Below are 18,629 nucleotides of genomic sequence, written 5' to 3' on the forward strand. Positions count from 1 at the left end.
TTCCTCTCGCTGAAACAACCTCTGTCTGTTAACCGCGCCTAGGACAAAAATCGCGCCAATCAAAGTTATATCAGTGTACAATATTCATAGTAATAGATATATATAAAGAAGAGGTTAAATAACCGAAATTCTTGTATGGTTTGTGATAGTCTTGATTGTTTTGCGTAAACACATGTAATCCCCAAAAAACTCCCCAGTACTAGGACCTTCCTTCTACCGCATTTACTAAGCAACACAACTCCTCTGAACACTCTGTTCAGAGGAGTTGTGTCTGAATAATACCTGCAGCTGAATTTCATCTTTGGATGACAGGACAGAATTCAAAATTCAGCGCCAATTTGTGGTATATTGTCCTTTAAAGGTAAGGGGGATTTCCAAAGTTCATCTTCAGCTATCTTCAAGTTCCTGAAGATAACACCGAGTAAAGTCTGTAGATAGGGAAAAGTAATTTGAAAATGTATTATTCTTACTGCAATTATAAAATATAACTACCATCACTATGGCATTGAGAGTGTCCATGGGCGGCGGTATCACTTAACATCAGGTGAGCCTCCTGCCCGTTTACCCCCTGTTCTATAAAAAAAGCGACAACGAGGGATAGGTCAAAAGTACCCATAACTGAAGGAGCAGGCAGATTGACTAAATGCCATAAATGTGGAGATTACACCGTAGCAAATGGAGATCTGGCGTGAGTATATAGATTCAATATAGTTAATTAGCTCAACACATTTTTATATATGCCTATATTTTTCAAAATTTTATCTAGAGTCCCCGTGGGTCCCCCATACCATAACCCTCTAAATAAAATAAAAACAAAAAAATGAAACTAAATATAGTTTGCAAAAATTGGTAAATTTAATGTCAGATCATTAGGGTCAGAGATAAGATACCGAATAATTATGGAGTGAACTAGAGGAGGGCTTTACCCTACATCGGGTTCAATAACATAGTTTTAGATAAATGATTATAATATAAAAATGTAATTTAAGGTTGTTGGAAATAAATTGGCGTTATTATTATTATATTTTGAAACGTTCAATCTATAAATCAAAACAAATTTGCTCACAAACCTTTACACAGTATGTAAATTTAAATGTCAAGTGGTGACTGAGGGCTGAGTCATCACATGTGCAAATCTAAAAATTGATTGCAAGTGCATTCGCTGACCAAACATTTTAAAAGCCGGAAGTAATAGTTTTAAACAATTTTATTGTTAGAATCGTTTTTAAATATTTTATTACTGAACTTTGTAACTCTTTGATTTTGTTAGATTTTACTGAATCATAAGAGCGGTGCAGCGGAGCAGTGTTGGCCTAGTGGCTTCAGCGTGCGACTCTCATACCTGAGATCGTAGGTTCGATCCCCGGCTGTGCACTAATGGACTTTCTTTCTATGTGCGCATTTAACGTTTACTCGAACGGTGAAGGAAAACATCGTGATGAAACCGACATGTCTTAGACCCATAAAGTCGACGACGTGTGTCAGGCACTGGAGGCTGATCACCTACTAGCCTATTAGATTTAAAAATGATGAAACAGATTCAGAAATCTGAGGCCAAAACCTAAAGACGTTGTAGCGCCATTGATTTTTTTTAAAAGCATAACGAACTAACTATACTATTATTAGTAAGATGACCCGGTGAACTGTGTTACATATAATATATTTGTCTCACTACATATTTTTTATAACAGGCCAATGAGGGAAAGAGACCTCATATTCCATCAATGAAACACAAATCTTGTCAAAGACGTCTTCATCATGAAGGACAACCAAGTATCAATTTTTTTATTCCTAAAGAGACAAAAGTCATCTATTAATTATTATATATTTATATATATATCTAATAATATTAATATTTCCTAGGATCAGACTTTTTTGGAAAATTCAATTGTAGTTTTTAGTCTACTTGTGGTGACTGGTTGTATTTGAATTCATGTATGCGGTGATATTAGTTGTACTACGTATTTGCGTGTTGTTCACACGAGTATGTAAGTGCGTGCTCCTGTTTCACCATACGTCCTTCTGATAGAGGACAAATCTTTGAATAGAATTGAAGTGTTTTTGCTTACTTATTTATGTTTCCCACAGTTTAAATCTTCTCCCTGCCAAAGCAAAATCGATCAAGGTGTCAAGGGAGACAAACGAGCAGCAATTCATTTTTATATAAATTAAATTAAACCACAATTTTCTTTTTTTTATTATTTTCAATGTTCATTGGACTAAGGGCTATTGACTTAAAATGGGCAAATAATACTGTACTTAACTAAAGAGGGAATACTTATTACCGACGTTCAATGTTCATTTCCTTAATTAGCAGGAATAAAAGTAAAGGATTCCAATTTCTTCGCCTTGGAAGCCATAAAAGATAACTTTCAATATTAAATTATTTTAAGATTCTAATTAATAATATGATTTTACCGTAGGAACGTACGCTAGGACGATAGGAATCTAGGTAACCGCTATAGATAGATCGTATATTGTTCGAACTTTGCCAAAACTCCACAACTTGTGGGCTGCCTCCGAGGGACCGACCAGGATTAGATAATACGAAGAGATTTAAAGTGAATTAGCCGTTCGATCGGAAAATTGGAATGCCACACAGATAATTACCTGACACTCACAGAAAAGGAAGGCTCTAGAAAAGATTCAAATAAGCGTACTCGGAGGACCAAGTGGAGCCTGTGGTTTTATCATTGTAAAAACTGATACCCAATATCTGAGGGCGCGATCGACTGGAACCGCCCGCGTCAGACAATTGAATTCCAGTCGCGCTTGTTTGGGTAAAAGATTCGATTTCATTTTACAGGTAGCTAAATAAAAATAGACCTGCAAATAACAAATGTACTGAAAACAAAATCGTACATTTCAATAGAAAGTTGTATAATCAAATTCATTAGCTATAAAATTTTCATTGCTTGTTCTTACAATGTCTTTATTAGTATTAGTTGTGTTATCGCTATGTTTCAACAATATCAGTTGTGAGGCATAATTGTAATTACGTATTACATTTGTTTTCTGTTTAACAATATAAGTTTCGTTAATTTTGTTTTTAATAGCCCAAAAATTCCGCATGGACTACATGTGGGCCCACGCATTCCAAACATTTTATCGGCTTCACGACTTGGCAACAGACTGGGATCAAGCGCGCCAAATGTGTGAAGCTGAAGGAACCACTCTACTCATACCATCAAGTTTAGATGAAATAGAAAACCTCAAACTACTTATGAGCAACATGAAAGCGCACTACACGGGCGTTTTTATAGGCATCCACGACCAATTTTCCGATGGCCACTACGTCACTGTCAAAGGTAATAATTTGGAAAAATGGATACTGAATTCTGTGACAAAAAATTCATCGAAAAGGCAGATATAAAATCAGCCTGTAAAAATGTGTTATTGTTTTTTTACAGGTGAACCCATAACGGGAACAATTTTGGAACTATTGTGGGCGGAAGGTCGCCCGGACAACTTAAACGGGTCAGAGCACTGTGTCATCATGACTAGGGAAGGGTTGTTTGATGATCGGCCTTGCTCTGATATTTTTCCCTTTGTCTGTAAAATATTAGGGAATGATACGCAATATAATGAGCCATGTGATAGTTTCGATATGGGTAAGAGTTTTAACCTTTTTAGAAGGGTCACCGTGTGTGAAACCTTTTATAGAAGATTATAGTAAATTTTAATATCATTTGTTTTATGATTCTAGGTCGAATACGACAGTAGAAAAACAGTGCTACTTTGCATATTACACAAACAGTTTTCTATAATTTTTTTATAAGTCATGTTTTAATACTTTTGGGATGTTTGTGCAATCGCGCTATTATAGGAGTATTAATAAGTTAATTTATACTAGTTTAAAGTTTTTGAATCTAAATTTGAACAAATCAAACTATATATGTGTATACCATCAGTCACAGTATCAGTATAATTTGAAAAGTACAATTTATCTTATTGTGTAATAATTGAAAATTATATAGCTTGAACCATAAAATATATAAAGATTATACAACTTCATTAGGTTATGAACAACATAGTGTAATAAACAGCAAATGCTATAAGTTCCACGGCGAACCATTGTCATGGCATGATGCGTACCTTGCTTGCAAGCTTGAAGAAGGACGTCTGGCAATAGTTAATTCGGCAAAAGAAGCCAGTGTATTTGTGAGCCTCTTGGGGGAATATCTCCATAGTAACACTCCTGATCCAAATATTCTATATATAGGCTTCAGTGATTTGATGTTTCCGTATCAATATAGGACAATTGTCGGTAAGTAAGTGCGTATTCAAAGAATTATAAAACATATTTTTGCTTTATACTACGTTAATATTGTTTGGTTGTTGAATAAACTTTTGTAACTGACGCATAACCGCGATTTTTTTACATTCATAACATGTTTAGAGTATGTACTTTAAAGCAGCGTGGCCAGCCAGATCCTCAATCAGTTTGACAAAGTTTTGTATTGTTTTTCTATAAAAAAAAATATCATCGTTGTTATGAAGTTTCAAGTTTTACGAATATAAGACTTATTCACGTACGCACCGTCATTTTTTTTTATAGAACAGGGGGCAAACGGGCAGGAGGCTCACCTGATGTTAAGTGATGCCGCCGCCCATGGACACTCAATGCCAGAGAGCTCGCGAGTGCATTGCCGGCCTTTTAAGAATTGGTACGCTCTTTTCCTGAAGGACCCTAAGCCATTGTTTGTTTTAGATATATTTACGGTTTTTTTAATATTTAATACTACGTAATATAGAAAATGGCCTTGAGTGCTAATAGGCGAGATATTTTCTGGAAATTATTTGTACAGTTTATAACATAATCACATCTGATAGGTCAAACTTTAGAAGAAGCCGGCTATGCATCGTGGAGTCCACTACAAGAAACACTCAAACCAACTACAGACAAGCGATGCGGTGCCTTATCAAGGACTGGTTTTCTTGAAGTTACTCACTGCAACCGTCCAGCAATGTTTCTTTGCGAGAAAGTCCTAAGTGAAACCCCATAACCTTTTTTATTACATTTAAATACATTTTTCATACCCCAGTATATATTTAAACATTATCCATGTTATATCCTATTTTATTCATAAAACATTCAAGAGATAATGTAATAGAACTGAATAAAACTGTAATAAAACTCATCAAAACACGCGTACTATCAGATACTTTTTTATATAATGACTATGTATACTATGTACGTATGTATACTATTTATGTATGTATCTACGTATTCTCAAAATAATAAACAAGTTAACAATTTTCGTACGTACTAGGCTAAGAATTAATTTGCTATGAATTAAAAAAACGTATAATAAAGTAAAAAATCAATTCCAGCATTTCACGTCGTTTTTCAGAAAAATATACCGTAATCCCATACGTAAACATGACACACTTAGAATAAATCGATAGCAGATCTGACCAGTTTTCATTGTTGTGACTCGATGTCAACAGCAGATTTGAATTTTAACAAATTGCAACATTGCAAACGCAACTTTAACGCCTTAGGTCATAGAAAATAGAAACTATCTATATACCTTCATGAGAGTAGATTACTTATTGTTTAAGCCTGTGACTCTCAATTCAGCTCTGGCTTTGGACAATTGACAGTACCTATACCAAAAAAGTCAGGTACAGAATTCGCCGGTTAATTAGCTGGTAGCACCACAGGATTAGTATTGACGTAATATCATATTTATGACATTAACGATTTAAATTAACGTTCTTGATTAGTTATAAAAGTTAGACAAAGCTCTCAGTGGTTAGGCAGAAAAGGTTCACAAAACTGCCGCATTCATTTTCCAAAAGTAACGACACACTCAAAATACAAACACGACGAGTTAAGAACAATTTAGACAGATTAGTTTGGTACGCTGCCTATGATTGGTAGGACGTCCGCCGTCCTCGCTTGCGGCGATTTTCCAAAATGTAACTAAATAGTAAATATAAACCAATACCTGTCTGTTACGAAGATATATGATAATATACACAGTATAGAATAGCTACATGCACAGTACTCACTAGTTTTACTACCAATTTACGATTTACACTAACTTTATCTAACGACGTATGTCAGCTACCTAATTATTCCCTGATTAGTTAATGATTTAATGTAGTATGGAGCAACGGTACTAACAAGGCGAAAATAAAATTATGTATCTAATTTTTTTATATCAATACAAATATAGTAAAACTAAATTCCTAATATAATTATAAAATTAATGTATATAATATCAAAATTACGATATATATATCAAAAATGTTAGATAATACTATAAGTATATCATTGAGTCAATTAAAATATATTAATATCAACACACCGACATCAATAGCTTTGTAGCGAATAGTGATTAACGAATATGGCTCATTAGGTTCGGTACATTATTTGTTTGCCCAGTGAAACGGACGGAATAGAAATCTATAATACGCCATGGCATATTATAGTTCAAGTACTTTGAGATACTTTAGACTAAGTTTTAGGGATACTGTACAAAAGGTATAGGTTCTTGAGCGCCCAATTAGCAATCAAGTACAATTTGCAAATGCATTCACGGATAATAATGCAATTAGTATTCCGTACAGTAGTGTTCGATGGAACTGCAATAAACAGCTTATGGGAGGGCTTAACGGTTTCGAGTTAAATTTTATTTGATTGCGAACCTCCCGTCACGCTGACAACAGGCTGATTGATGTATTGCCATACGCGGCCCGCCGTCAAAGATTATACAACTATGAAAAGCGTAATTAAATTATATTCATTTCAAAATGATACAGCCTTTTTAAAAATAGAAGGCAATTTTAATTACAAAAGTCATGAATCATTTGGTGAATTTAATAATATTTTTTATTTATATTTATATTTTGTGGTTTGTATTCTAAATTATTTGACGGTGATCATACATTAAATAAACAAATTTCATAAACAATAACCCCAGGACGCATTAATTTTTTTTTAAAGCAAATTCTGAATTAACTCTATGATCTATTAACATGTGACATGAAATAAGTCGACACAGATAACCGATAAAGCAATAACTTTCATACAACATTAGCTACGTTAGTGACGCCACATTTCGTGACAATCTGCACCGCTCAGTCGTGTGTGAATCCTAAGATACAAGCTCTCATTTCCCGTGACGTTATTGAACACAAATATGTACGGATTGGTATTAAACTTAGCTTATTTGTAACGTATTATCAAGTGTTACTTATTAAGGAGTTTAATGTGTGACATAAAATTGTTTACATCTCCAACTTGGTCATTTTGTAAAAGCACATTATAACTTGTCAGTTATAATAGTAACAGCATTTATATCTGTTATGGTATCATCTATACTACCAATATTTAAATGAAACAATACTATATTAATCATAAACCATTTTCAAGAATTAGGCATAGAGCATTGCTGTAACAGTTGCTTGTAATTCTTACTCATTTCGCTTTGTTTAGCTTACTTCGAATGTCCGATACAAAATATCTAAAATATGTAAAAAAAATCAAATGATTTACAATTTTAAATTAGCAATTTTAATTTTAAACAAAAGAGTGCTTACATTTCGTTACTGCTAGCAACTACAGACAGGGAATGTAAAAGGAATCAATAAAATTTCATAGCTTCATTGGTGCTGGTGACAATAAAAATGCATCTCGATTCTGATCACACTCGATATTCAAATACGAGCCAGCACCTGAGACTTCGCCTCCGAAAAATGCTTATTATATTGCTTTCCTCTAAATGAAAACACAATTTATTTCCTGAGCATATTCGTAACGATCCAATTAAAGTGTTCCTGCATGTATCAACTACATATCATTTTACATTCGCCTTTTAAAGCTATCTTAATAAATAGGTAAAATTTTATTATTATATCGTTGTCATTTATTATTGTATTTGTCAATGATTGTTCTATATCTTTAAACCAATGCCAAGAGCCTGATTTGTGTAGCGTTAAAACAACAGTGATGCTATAACATCTCATATTCAAATATGTCATTTTCTAACATAACTTTAGTGGTATAAGAAATATGGCCTCATTTAATACTTTAATATATTTAATAAGTTATGTAGTATTCGAGTAAAGAAAGTACTTTTCAATCGATATTTAGGAGGCTTATATCTTATAACTAGATCGCTTGTTAATAAATTGAATTCAGAAAAAATTCGTAAAGTGGAACAAGGTTTAACAAGAATGTACAAAAGGCGAGCTATCTAAAAGTAAACAAGTCTTCGAAAAACGACGCCAAACGTGAAATAGCTCAATATAGAAACATGCACTTACTGTAATGGTTTCTAAACTGAAACCAGCGGTTCTTCGCTATATTTTTTGGCGAAAAGAGATTAAAAATTCACGTGATCAAATGCTCGGACGACTACTATGACGTACGATATTTTTACGAGTATACCAAGACGCAGTCAATTTCAATTTGTGTACACAAAGTGCGGTACAATAAAACTTTTAGTATAAGTTTGCTTTACTTTTTTCGAGTAAGAACTTTACGGGTTGTTTGAAGTATAAAGTTCTTCCCTTCGATTATCGATAAATAATTTAGACGCATATTCAAATTTTTACATCCATTTTAAGTGTTGTGAATTCTGCCGCTATTGATGGCTTTGTTCGTAACGTGCGTATTTGGGGTTTAGGGAATCAAATGATTCAAGTGAGAAACAATAAGGTTGATCACCTACTTGCCTATAAAGAAAACGATCAATCTTGTTGGGAGATACATGACTTCACACGCATTACTTGTTTTTTTCTTTAGCGTATACATATTGAAGTGTAATTTAATATTGAAAAAACTTTAGTCAGCATCTCAGCTTAACAGGTGTATTGGTGGGCCTGTCGAGGTTTAACATAATGAAAAATAATAGAGACTAAGCCTAAAATTTAAATACCATAATACATTTTAAAGATACTGGCCGATAATATTAAGTAAAGCTGTGTTTATCAATCTTGCCAGTGACTGTATTTGACAAGGTTTCGTAGTTTTTAATCTCCTTGTTTATTATACATTCCGCACACGCCTATTCCTTGTAGGGCCCCGCGTATTCCACTCGACTCGGCTCGCTAAAGCAAAGCTAAACTTTCCACGCAAAACTTACTTCTGGATTTTTATTGCTTCCAGAGGACGTGAGACGCAATAATATTAAAATTTCACTACGTGTATGAGTTTGTGATTACAGACTCAAACTTAAAAGTTCACGGTACTTGGTTAAATTAAAAATGTTTCTTTGAAGGGATTAGTTTCAGAATAATGGACACCATAAATATATAAAAAAGATTTTGATGTACTTGGGTCCGATTTTTGACATTTCCTAATTATTAAATTCCGATGTGCTGTCGCTGACATTTAAAATTTGATTAGAAATAGATCGACCGGTGGTGCTCTGTGGTGCTGCTAAGTATGAGTGTACATGCACACATAGGCATAAAGTGATTGGTGCCAAGGATTAAAGCTACGACCTCAGGGATGACGATCGCACGCTGTAACCACTAAAGCTAGGCCAATACAGTTTCTATGTGTGTGTAAGTTAAAACTAATTCTTGTCGCTCCTTTTAGACCATTAGTCCATTAAGCCAATGTATTGCTCGCAACTTATCTACATAATTTGAAAATCTTATAAGAATTTTCAAAGAGAATAGTTGTTCATCGTTCGCGGGATCATTCGTCTCTTGCACAATCTGTCTGCCCGAGACGTGCGTCTTTGTACTTTCGCTAAAAATGCAAATTCTGTCGATTTGACACCACGCCCCAGTCTTATACTGGGTCGCGTCGAGTTGACAAAGTGAGGGGCGGAAAATCATTTTTCAATTTAACAAAATAAGTTAACTTGATGATTAAGAATAATTCAGTTTTTTGCAATACAATATTTTCCTAATTTAATTAATAAACAAGTACACAACTATTTCACACAGCAAACCAGTGGTTTGGATAGTTGATGCGTTTTATGTCGCAAGTATCCAAGTAACTAGGAATTGATTCATTAAAAGTTTAGCAGCTGTGTAACCTTTTGTATGATGAAACTGCCATCTTAAATGTAAAAAATGATTACCTCACATGGAAAACAGTTTCCAGTATAAGTATACAGATCTCGTTATATTTATAACGATTTATCAGATTTCCAATTTCTTTACCACGTTCTTTATATACTTTTCGATATCTGAGAAAGAAAGTGATGCCCCTACATGGTATGCGTTTTCAAAGTTACATCTACCAGTACTATCTTCAATGCTTTGAAAATGTCACTACAACAATACACAGTAGGAAACTCAACGTTATATAAATTAATGATGTAATTAAACTCAGTGTTTTCAGGTAGTTTATTCTCTAATGTACCTAAACGTTGACTTGGAAAGAAAATTTGTGTTAATTCCAGACCATAAACACATTAGACGCTCTATCGTAAATCAGAAGTACAAACAGTGTATTAATTACAAATTCAAACAGAATGTGGCGGACCACAGCCGTCTCTATCCAGCTAATGATTTGCACTAAAGCTCTATGTTACTCGCTATATTATAAAATGAATCAAATAAAAATTCATTGAATATAATTTTGAGGTATGGGTTTCATTAACAAAAAAAAGGAACATAAAATGTTATGAAATTATATTTTAGATAAATATATATTATTAATTAAATAAATATTAAAAAAAAATAAAAATGTATTAAGGATCCCTTATTATGTGAAAAGAAAGATTTGGAAATCCTTTAAATTAAAATATGCCTTAGTATTGTATAACACCAACCTTATAGTTTATAACAATTTTTGATTTAACGAAAACATTTTTCATTTGGTCACCACACACGCTGTAAAGCACGCGATATGTCGGAATAAATATGTAAAATAATTATAAGTTTATAATAATAAAAAGCTTCAATCCGCTGAAAATGTTTTTTTTTAATGTGTAAAAGTTATGTTAATAAAAATCAATTTTTTGTTTTTTCAATTACAATTACAATTTTTTAGCAATATCTCCCAAAAAAGTGGTTTTTAATTTAGTCAAAACATATACTATATGTACTAAATCGTCATTGGATTCAATAAAAAAGTCACTCATTTCTAGAAACCTTTTAACCTTCAATAACTCCGCATGGAAATATAAACTACCTCTCAAAACTGAAAGGCATAGAAATCGAAGCATCGCTGTAAAAGTAGTATCTAATATAGCTTTCATTTCAATCTATTGAAAATATTACAAAGTTGGAGCCGAGCGTGACAGATAAAACAATAGAACGTTAGTAAAAGTTCGTTTTAATTTCATTTCCATTACGGGAATGTGCAAAGGTTTGCATGAAAACTGGGATACGTATATGGTGAAAACAATATTGTGCGATTGTAGCTGCCTTTAGAATTCGAGTCGGCGAGACGCGTAGGTGCCGGGGAGCGAGACGCAAAGTAAAATCGTTCCTTTCAAAACATTTCACCGAGAGCTTGATACAGGCACTATTCACACGACCGTCCCCAGGTCATGGGTGAGGCGTCTGTTGCTTTAAATAACTGTTGGATAACCTTTGTGCTCTTTATCGTTTACGCTTAACCAACATTGTGGATATGTTTAAATCAACATACAATGTTATTTTTAAACCATTTAGAGCTCAAGTTGCTTTATCCTTTAAAATATTTATATTTTTACCGACTGATATTCAAACAATTAACTTCTAATGCAAAAAACATAACAGATAGTGGTTATGAACGAAACTTACTGTAAAAATGATTACCTATATACCCATTAGTGGAATAATAGTATGGCTGATATGATCGTTGTATCGCTCAAGAAGGTATTAAATAATCATTTTAAATTCTATAGAAAATAGAAGTTTTTATGTTTTCGCCAACCTGTTATTATCAACCTGTGACTATAATATTTTTTTAGTTTAAACGCAGATATTAACTTGGTAAATTTGCATGAAAAAATACTAGTATTCTTGTAATATAATAAAATAAATAGTATACTCTTTGGACACATTATATCATTTGTTTAAGTGTTTACTGTATGCTAACTATAAAAGAATTAAATCTGAAAAAAAAAAGAAAAATTATATTATATTTAAAATAACATACGTAAATTTCTGTTACAAATTATTTTGAATTAGCTAAAGTACTTAAACTAAGCTAGTTATCGAATGCTAAGTCAAGTAACCGAAGTCTAGCCAACAAGCAATATTCAATTCAATCTACCCCCAGCTTAAGTGTTTGAGAACTATTTTCGCTATAGCACATTCGGGACGCTGAATGGCCAGATATACCCGGAATAGAAAACAACCCTTGAAACTAAGAAAGTGTTGACTGTTAGGAAATTATGTAAATATGCTTCGCTATTTTCTAAGTTTGAAACTTTCATGTATAATTTTTTTTTACTTTATCGCATACAGAACAAATCCTAAACACAAACAAAGTCTAAACATTAGGTTTATATACTTTTGTTGATTTACCTTTGGTGATTTTAATGTTTATGTTTATAAACCACGACTAGTAATATTTGTTTAGATTGGAAGTGCTCATGCGAAGATATGATATGATTGATTACAATTATATGATTAAGTATAAGGAAACAGGTTAAATACTAAGTTGGAAATTAATACACACAGATAACGAAATTTAAAAGCGTGATGCATTTTTATTGTTCGCGGATTTGTTATAGTATATTAATATAATTTGTGATGCACAATAAGTTAAACGTAATTGCAAATAATAATATTTCAATATATACGATAAAATTTTATTTATTTGCATGAATAACTTCTGGTTTTCCAGTACACATATTTTCTTAAATATAAAAACGAATTTATCGGTTCACAAATCCATAATTCTAGGCTTTCAATAGATTGATTGCATTTTCCACAGGCGTGTCATAGCATAGAAAATATTGCGAATGTGTAATTGGATACGGCATGCGTCGCTCACACCCGCGCCGCCGACTGCCGATGACGGCTCGTTGACAAATAATATGACGGATGACGAATAACTATTAAATTTTACTCTCATTTGGTTAAATTCTTGTACTTGGCAGTACAGAGCAATGTGCATTATTACGGTCATTTTCAAATTCAAATATAAACATGTCAGAGACAGAAACTGTGTCAAGTACAAAAGTTTAATAAAGTAATATTATCTATAAATCAGATCTAGAATGTGAGATAACCTGTAGGAGTATAGGTAGGGCCAGTGGACATATATTGTGCTCAATAATTCTTGTCACATGTATGTGTACGTTAAACACCCAAAAATTATAAAACCTTGCATGGAAATCCCATTTACTAATAGCAACCCAGCACCCATAACTATATACGTAGCTGCGCCTCGTCAAGTTGGAACTAATGAAATCGTAAATCAACAGTGCTGAGCATATATCGACAGATTCATGCATTTTCGACGAACTGTACAATATTTTACCCTTTGAGCAACTCGAATGAAACGTTAATTTTACTATTTACTACGAAAATAAACTAAACTAAAGGCATTTCTAACTAGACTTCAGACGGCAAAAGACTACATTTATAGAATGCTTTTTTATTTATTATATTATATACATTCTTTATAAGAAATTCTTAGTACAGAAGTAAAGGCCAGGAATAGTCGGAATAAATAACGTAGATATTATGCATCAGCTAACTTACTATGAGAAATAATCGAAAATGTATTCCGCAAATGATTAAATTTACGACACTAAAACTAAAATAACGTAGAAAGTTTATAATTTCATGTCGTACGCTTATTTTACTATAGTGGATGTCTTACTAAATAATTTACATAACTAATAATTAATTACTCTAGAAAGTTCTTCCATTCCTATATTTCCGTCAGTCCTACCGAATAACATCGACTTTACGACGCTTAATATGCGTGCGTATAGGCATACATATATATAGGTCGTACAGCGAATGCACCTAATCAATCACCATTAGGACTCCTAAATAATAATTTACTAATGGGAGGAGGTCGGAGTATTCATTGCCCGCGTATAAGTTAGCATCAATAGCGAATGCAATTAGTTGAAGTGCATCGTTTTTGATGTAGTACCGCGGGACTGCGACCATATGTGAATCGAAATCAATCCAATATAACAAGGTTTTACCGCTGACCCCACTTCATATTGCATTCACAAATATTTTAAATAGATATCGTGTTTTTGGTTATTTATTTAATTTTAATTAAATTATTATTATAGCTACATACAGTCGAGCAACGAATGTGGAGATAGACGATAAGGTTTGACACCGGTAAGAAAAGTATAGCCAAAAAATCTAGAACTGTTACTGCATACACTTATGGGTACAAATGCGAATAATGACATGTACCACTGGTACATCTAAAGAATACATTTACTCCGTGATTGTTATGACGATAATTCGTTACTTGTTACGACGATAAGTAGATTAGTACATGTAAGTGATTTAAAGTATTATATGCAATAGCATATAATACCGTATTTATCGTAATTTATCGTATTTATCGTAAGCAATTAATAAATTGCTTACGATAAAAAATTCATAGAATATTTGTAAACTTTTCCATACTAATTGTTAACCGTAACTACCGAAATCGTTGTTCTAAAACACTTTTTTTATCTGGTCCAAATTGTTGAAATTTCTTTAACACCATGTTGTGTTGCCAACACCAATATTTGTTTTCACACATTTACAGGCTCTTCCCAAGCCAATGTTGCAATTGTGTTCCGGGACTGTAATTGTACTAACAAAATATACTGTTAATTAAATTATTTGTTTGTTTTTTACAATTTATACCTAACATACTTTTATTCTTCATAACAGCGATTTATATATTCGTCTATTACTTATAGATAATAGACGAATATATAAATTTATTATTATATTATTTCAGGCGAGTACCATATATTATATATATGGTACTCGCCTGAAAATCTTCCGTCTTTGGTTGGTGATTTTGAAGCTTATGCATTACCGATCTTTGGGGTATTTCTGTAAAAATAATTAGTAGCATAATTGATATAATTGCCCCCCATCTAGCTATAATTTTCAACAATTGTATCGAAAGTGGGGAGTTTCCCGATCTTATGAAACATAGTAAAGTAATTCCTTTATTTAAAGCAGGTAATATGTCCGACCCCAGTAACTTTAGACCTATTTCCGTACTACCTACCTGTAGTAAAATCTTTGAAAAAACTATATTAAATCAACTTGTAAGTCATTTTAACGCAAACAAATTATTACACAATAATCAGTTCGGTTTTACCAAGGGTCGCTCGACAGCCGATGCCGGCGTTGAGTTATATAGATATATAGTTAAGGCTTGGGAGGAGTCGCATGACGCCTTAGGTGTTTTCTGCGACTTATCCAAAGCATTTGATTGTGTCCAACACGAGACCTTAATCGGGAAACTCCGCCACTATGGCATCAAGAATACCGCACTGAATCTTCTGACTTCGTACTTACATGGTAGAACTCAGAAGGTCGAAGTGAATGGTAAGAGGTCCTCTGGGTCGGCAGTGGATATGGGGGTACCACAGGGCTCAATTCTTGGCCCTTTCCTCTTTCTTGTTTATATAAACGATCTACCTTTCATGGTAGAGAAAAAACATCAGATAGTTTTGTTTGCAGATGATACGTCCTTGATTTTTAAAATCAAAAGACAAATAACCAATTTTGACGATGTGAACAACGCTCTCTCTTCGATTGTCCATTGGTTTAGTATGAATAACCTTCTGCTTAATGCTAAAAAAACGAAATGCATTAAATTTTGTGCAAGAAATGCGAGGGTTATGGGTACTAGACCAATTATAAATAATGAGGAATTGAATCTGGATGATACAACTGTATTTCTTGGGATCACCTTGGATTCAAAACTTCAGTGGTCCCCTCATATCAACGGATTGGCGAAGAGACTTAGTTCTGCAGCTTACGCGGTTAAAAAAATTCGCTCACTGACTGATGTCGATACAGCTAAACTTGTTTATTTTAGTTACTTTCACAGCTTAATGACTTATGGCTTATTGTTATGGGGTCACGCTGCTGATGTCGAATCTGTTTTCATTCTGCAGAAGAGGGCTATTCGTGCAATCTATAATTTAAAATGTAGGGAATCTCTCAGAGATAAATTCAAGGAAATTAATATACTTACCTTTCCCTCGCAATATATTTATGAAAATATTATGTTTGTATACAAAAATAGTGATAAATATACTAGATTAGAACATACGCACAATGTCAATACTCGGAACAAACGCAGGCTGCAATTTCCCCGTACTAGACTATGTAAAGTTAGTAATTCTTTTTTGGGGAAAGGGATACTCTTCTTTAATAAAATCCCAGAGGCTCTTTTATCTCTGCCTTTTAATAAATTTAAGAAATGTATTAAAGAAAAGCTGTGTAAAAAGGCTTACTATAAAGTTATTGATTATCTAGTTGATAAAAGGGCCTGGGACTAGTGCTGGGCAGGCTGCCTCTAATTAATTTGATATATTTGTTTTAAATATTGTTTGATGATTTGCTTTTTTAAAAGAGTACCGAGAGTTTTTTACGCCGGCTTTTTCTCTCGGCCTACACCCTCTGTCTTTGCCGATGAGTAGGGATGCCTACAAGTTTGAATTGATTGACGTGGAATAAGTGATACCTAGAAGATCTTATGTTCCAAAATAAACGTATTTTATTTTATTTTTTTTTATTTTACAAAAACGTAAAAAGATACAAAAACCAGTTTAATATATTATTATCGCGTAGATGATTCCAGTAAATTTACGTTCTCAATCCCCCGAAATTCAACTGAAATTCAATAAAACACGACATTGTCTTAATGTAAGGGTCTGATATATAATTATATATTAATGTTAGCGACGCCATTCTCTCGCTAGTTTTGGCAAAGATGCAATTTCATTTGAATATTGTGCAAGTCGACTGTTATCCCGCGTTATCGTCCTAACTGAGCACTTTAAATACAAAGTGCTCATAAAAGTAGTATCTCTAACATTTGTATAGATATAGGGTTAATTGATATTGGAAACGAGACTATTTAAATAGTTTTAGACGAAAGCATCGCATGTTGAAAGGAGCAATTAAAGGGGAATTTCAGTGAGAAGAACGCACGTTTAGCGCGGCGTAGCTCTCTCATTCAGTGGGTAAGTGCGCCTCTTGTCACCGTCTCTACACGATTTATGTTCACGTATTACATGTCATTCGACACGTTACAGCACCTTTGACGTGAACCTACGAATAGCTTCAACTGGTGATAAAATATGTTTTTATTGGAATCTTCATACTCAAAATAACATTAGTGCGTAGGTATTTTTTGTCTAAAATAAACAAAGTTATTTTCAGGTTGATTTAAAAAGTGTCTCGAACATCAAATACACCGTTTCGCTTTTCGTGATTTTCAATGTGAAGTTATGAACTAGCAGGTATACCTGTCTAAACCAGATGTATAGCCCTAAAGGTATGCCTAAAGGGAATTATGAAGTATTAATGAATAGGTTTATGGTGATTTGAGAACGATAATTCGGAAAAGATGACACTTGTAAAACAGGTACAGTCCAGTCCATTCAGTCAATTTGAATTGGTAGCCAAATACTTGTTGTAATTGTATAAGTACACATGTATAGCTATACGGTACATAGAGTATAGCTATATCAAACCCTACTACTACTACTACGCGCATAAAGTTATCCGCGCTGTTTCTGTCGTGTTCTGATGTTGCACTCAACTCGGACGCTAGTGCTATCAGTGATAGCACTAGTGAGACACCCACTATGCCAGAAGGTGGAGGCACGTGAATGTAGCCAACCTTATAAGAATATTTAATATTTTTTTGCTACGATCTTTTGTTCTACAAATACTACGATTTTTTGGCTAGAATACAATTCTGCATAATCTTTTTAATATACATAATAATCTGAATCACATGTATATTTGCATAATATGTTTCTAGTCAATCAATCTTCATTTTATATAATTTATACAGCATATCCATCGATTTAACTATCTTAATACATCTCGAAGAAACTGTGGTACCTATGAGCGTACCCCTGTCTAATTGTTTCTTGCAACGCCGGTATATTAAGCAGTGAGACGGCGCCAACTTTATGACTTCTTGAATGAGTCGTTAAAATGTCGAATCAATTCGAAAGCACAGAAATTGCTTGAATTATATTAGGTGAGCTTTTGTAGAAAAAAAAACTGTTGTTAATTGAATTAGGCATCAGCTTTTTTCAATTAAGAAATACAGACAAGAAAACAAGTGAACTTTATTCATTAGATGAATGCTAATGCTACGAATTCAATTGAATTTTTTTTCGCAATAAATAAGGACCCAAAGCAAGAGTAATACAGAAGAATTAAATATATAGTAATCAGCATTAAATCTCCTGTAATTCAAGAACATTTTGTCAACGTTACATAAAAATTCCGCATGGGACTATTCAAAATGCATTTAGCTTCATTTTTTAATCCTTTTAGCTAAGCGTTCCGTATTTTCTGGTTGCAAGCCAACATACTCGTCTGGTATTTAGAGTATGAAAACGTAGATTTTATTTTAAAAGAAAAGAAAATTAATGAAAACAAGACGAGTCGTGAAGAAAAGTGTCACCGCGCGGCAAAAATACCTTTTCCTTTTTACGACCAATTTATCATAATTTAAAAGGATTCGGTAATAGGAATAT

The 18,629-nt window shown here is 33.2% G+C and overlaps 1 protein-coding gene across 1 annotated transcript; it reads left to right on the forward strand.

Moving 5' to 3' along the window:
- The first annotated feature begins 3,064 nt into the window (after window positions 1-3,064).
- Window positions 3,065-5,059, forward strand: LOC110994802 (secretory phospholipase A2 receptor-like). Its single transcript, XM_022261653.2, has 4 exons — window positions 3,065-3,308; window positions 3,411-3,611; window positions 4,019-4,267; window positions 4,834-5,059. Exons 1-4 carry the CDS (start codon window positions 3,071-3,073, stop codon window positions 5,004-5,006), a joined length of 861 nt encoding a protein of 286 aa, XP_022117345.1. The 5' UTR covers window positions 3,065-3,070; the 3' UTR covers window positions 5,007-5,059.
- The last annotated feature ends 13,570 nt before the right edge of the window (window positions 5,060-18,629 follow it).

The sequence above is a fragment of the Pieris rapae genome, chromosome 1, assembly GCF_905147795.1.
Source record: "Pieris rapae chromosome 1, ilPieRapa1.1, whole genome shotgun sequence".
Taxonomy (NCBI): domain Eukaryota; kingdom Metazoa; phylum Arthropoda; class Insecta; order Lepidoptera; family Pieridae; genus Pieris; species Pieris rapae.

What these genes read in the sequence shown, in the direction of transcription:
- LOC110994802 (XM_022261653.2), top strand. Translation starts at nt 3,071, where the DNA reads ATGGACTACATGTGGGCCCACGCATTCCAAACATTTTATCGGCTTCAC. An exon ending in CCACTACGTCACTGTCAAAG is followed by an intron (nt 3,309 to 3,410) that starts GTAATAATTTGG and finishes GTTTTTTTACAG; the next exon opens with GTGAACCCATAACGGGAACA. An exon ending in ATGTGATAGTTTCGATATGG is followed by an intron (nt 3,612 to 4,018) that starts GTAAGAGTTTTA and finishes CAACTTCATTAG; the next exon opens with GTTATGAACAACATAGTGTA.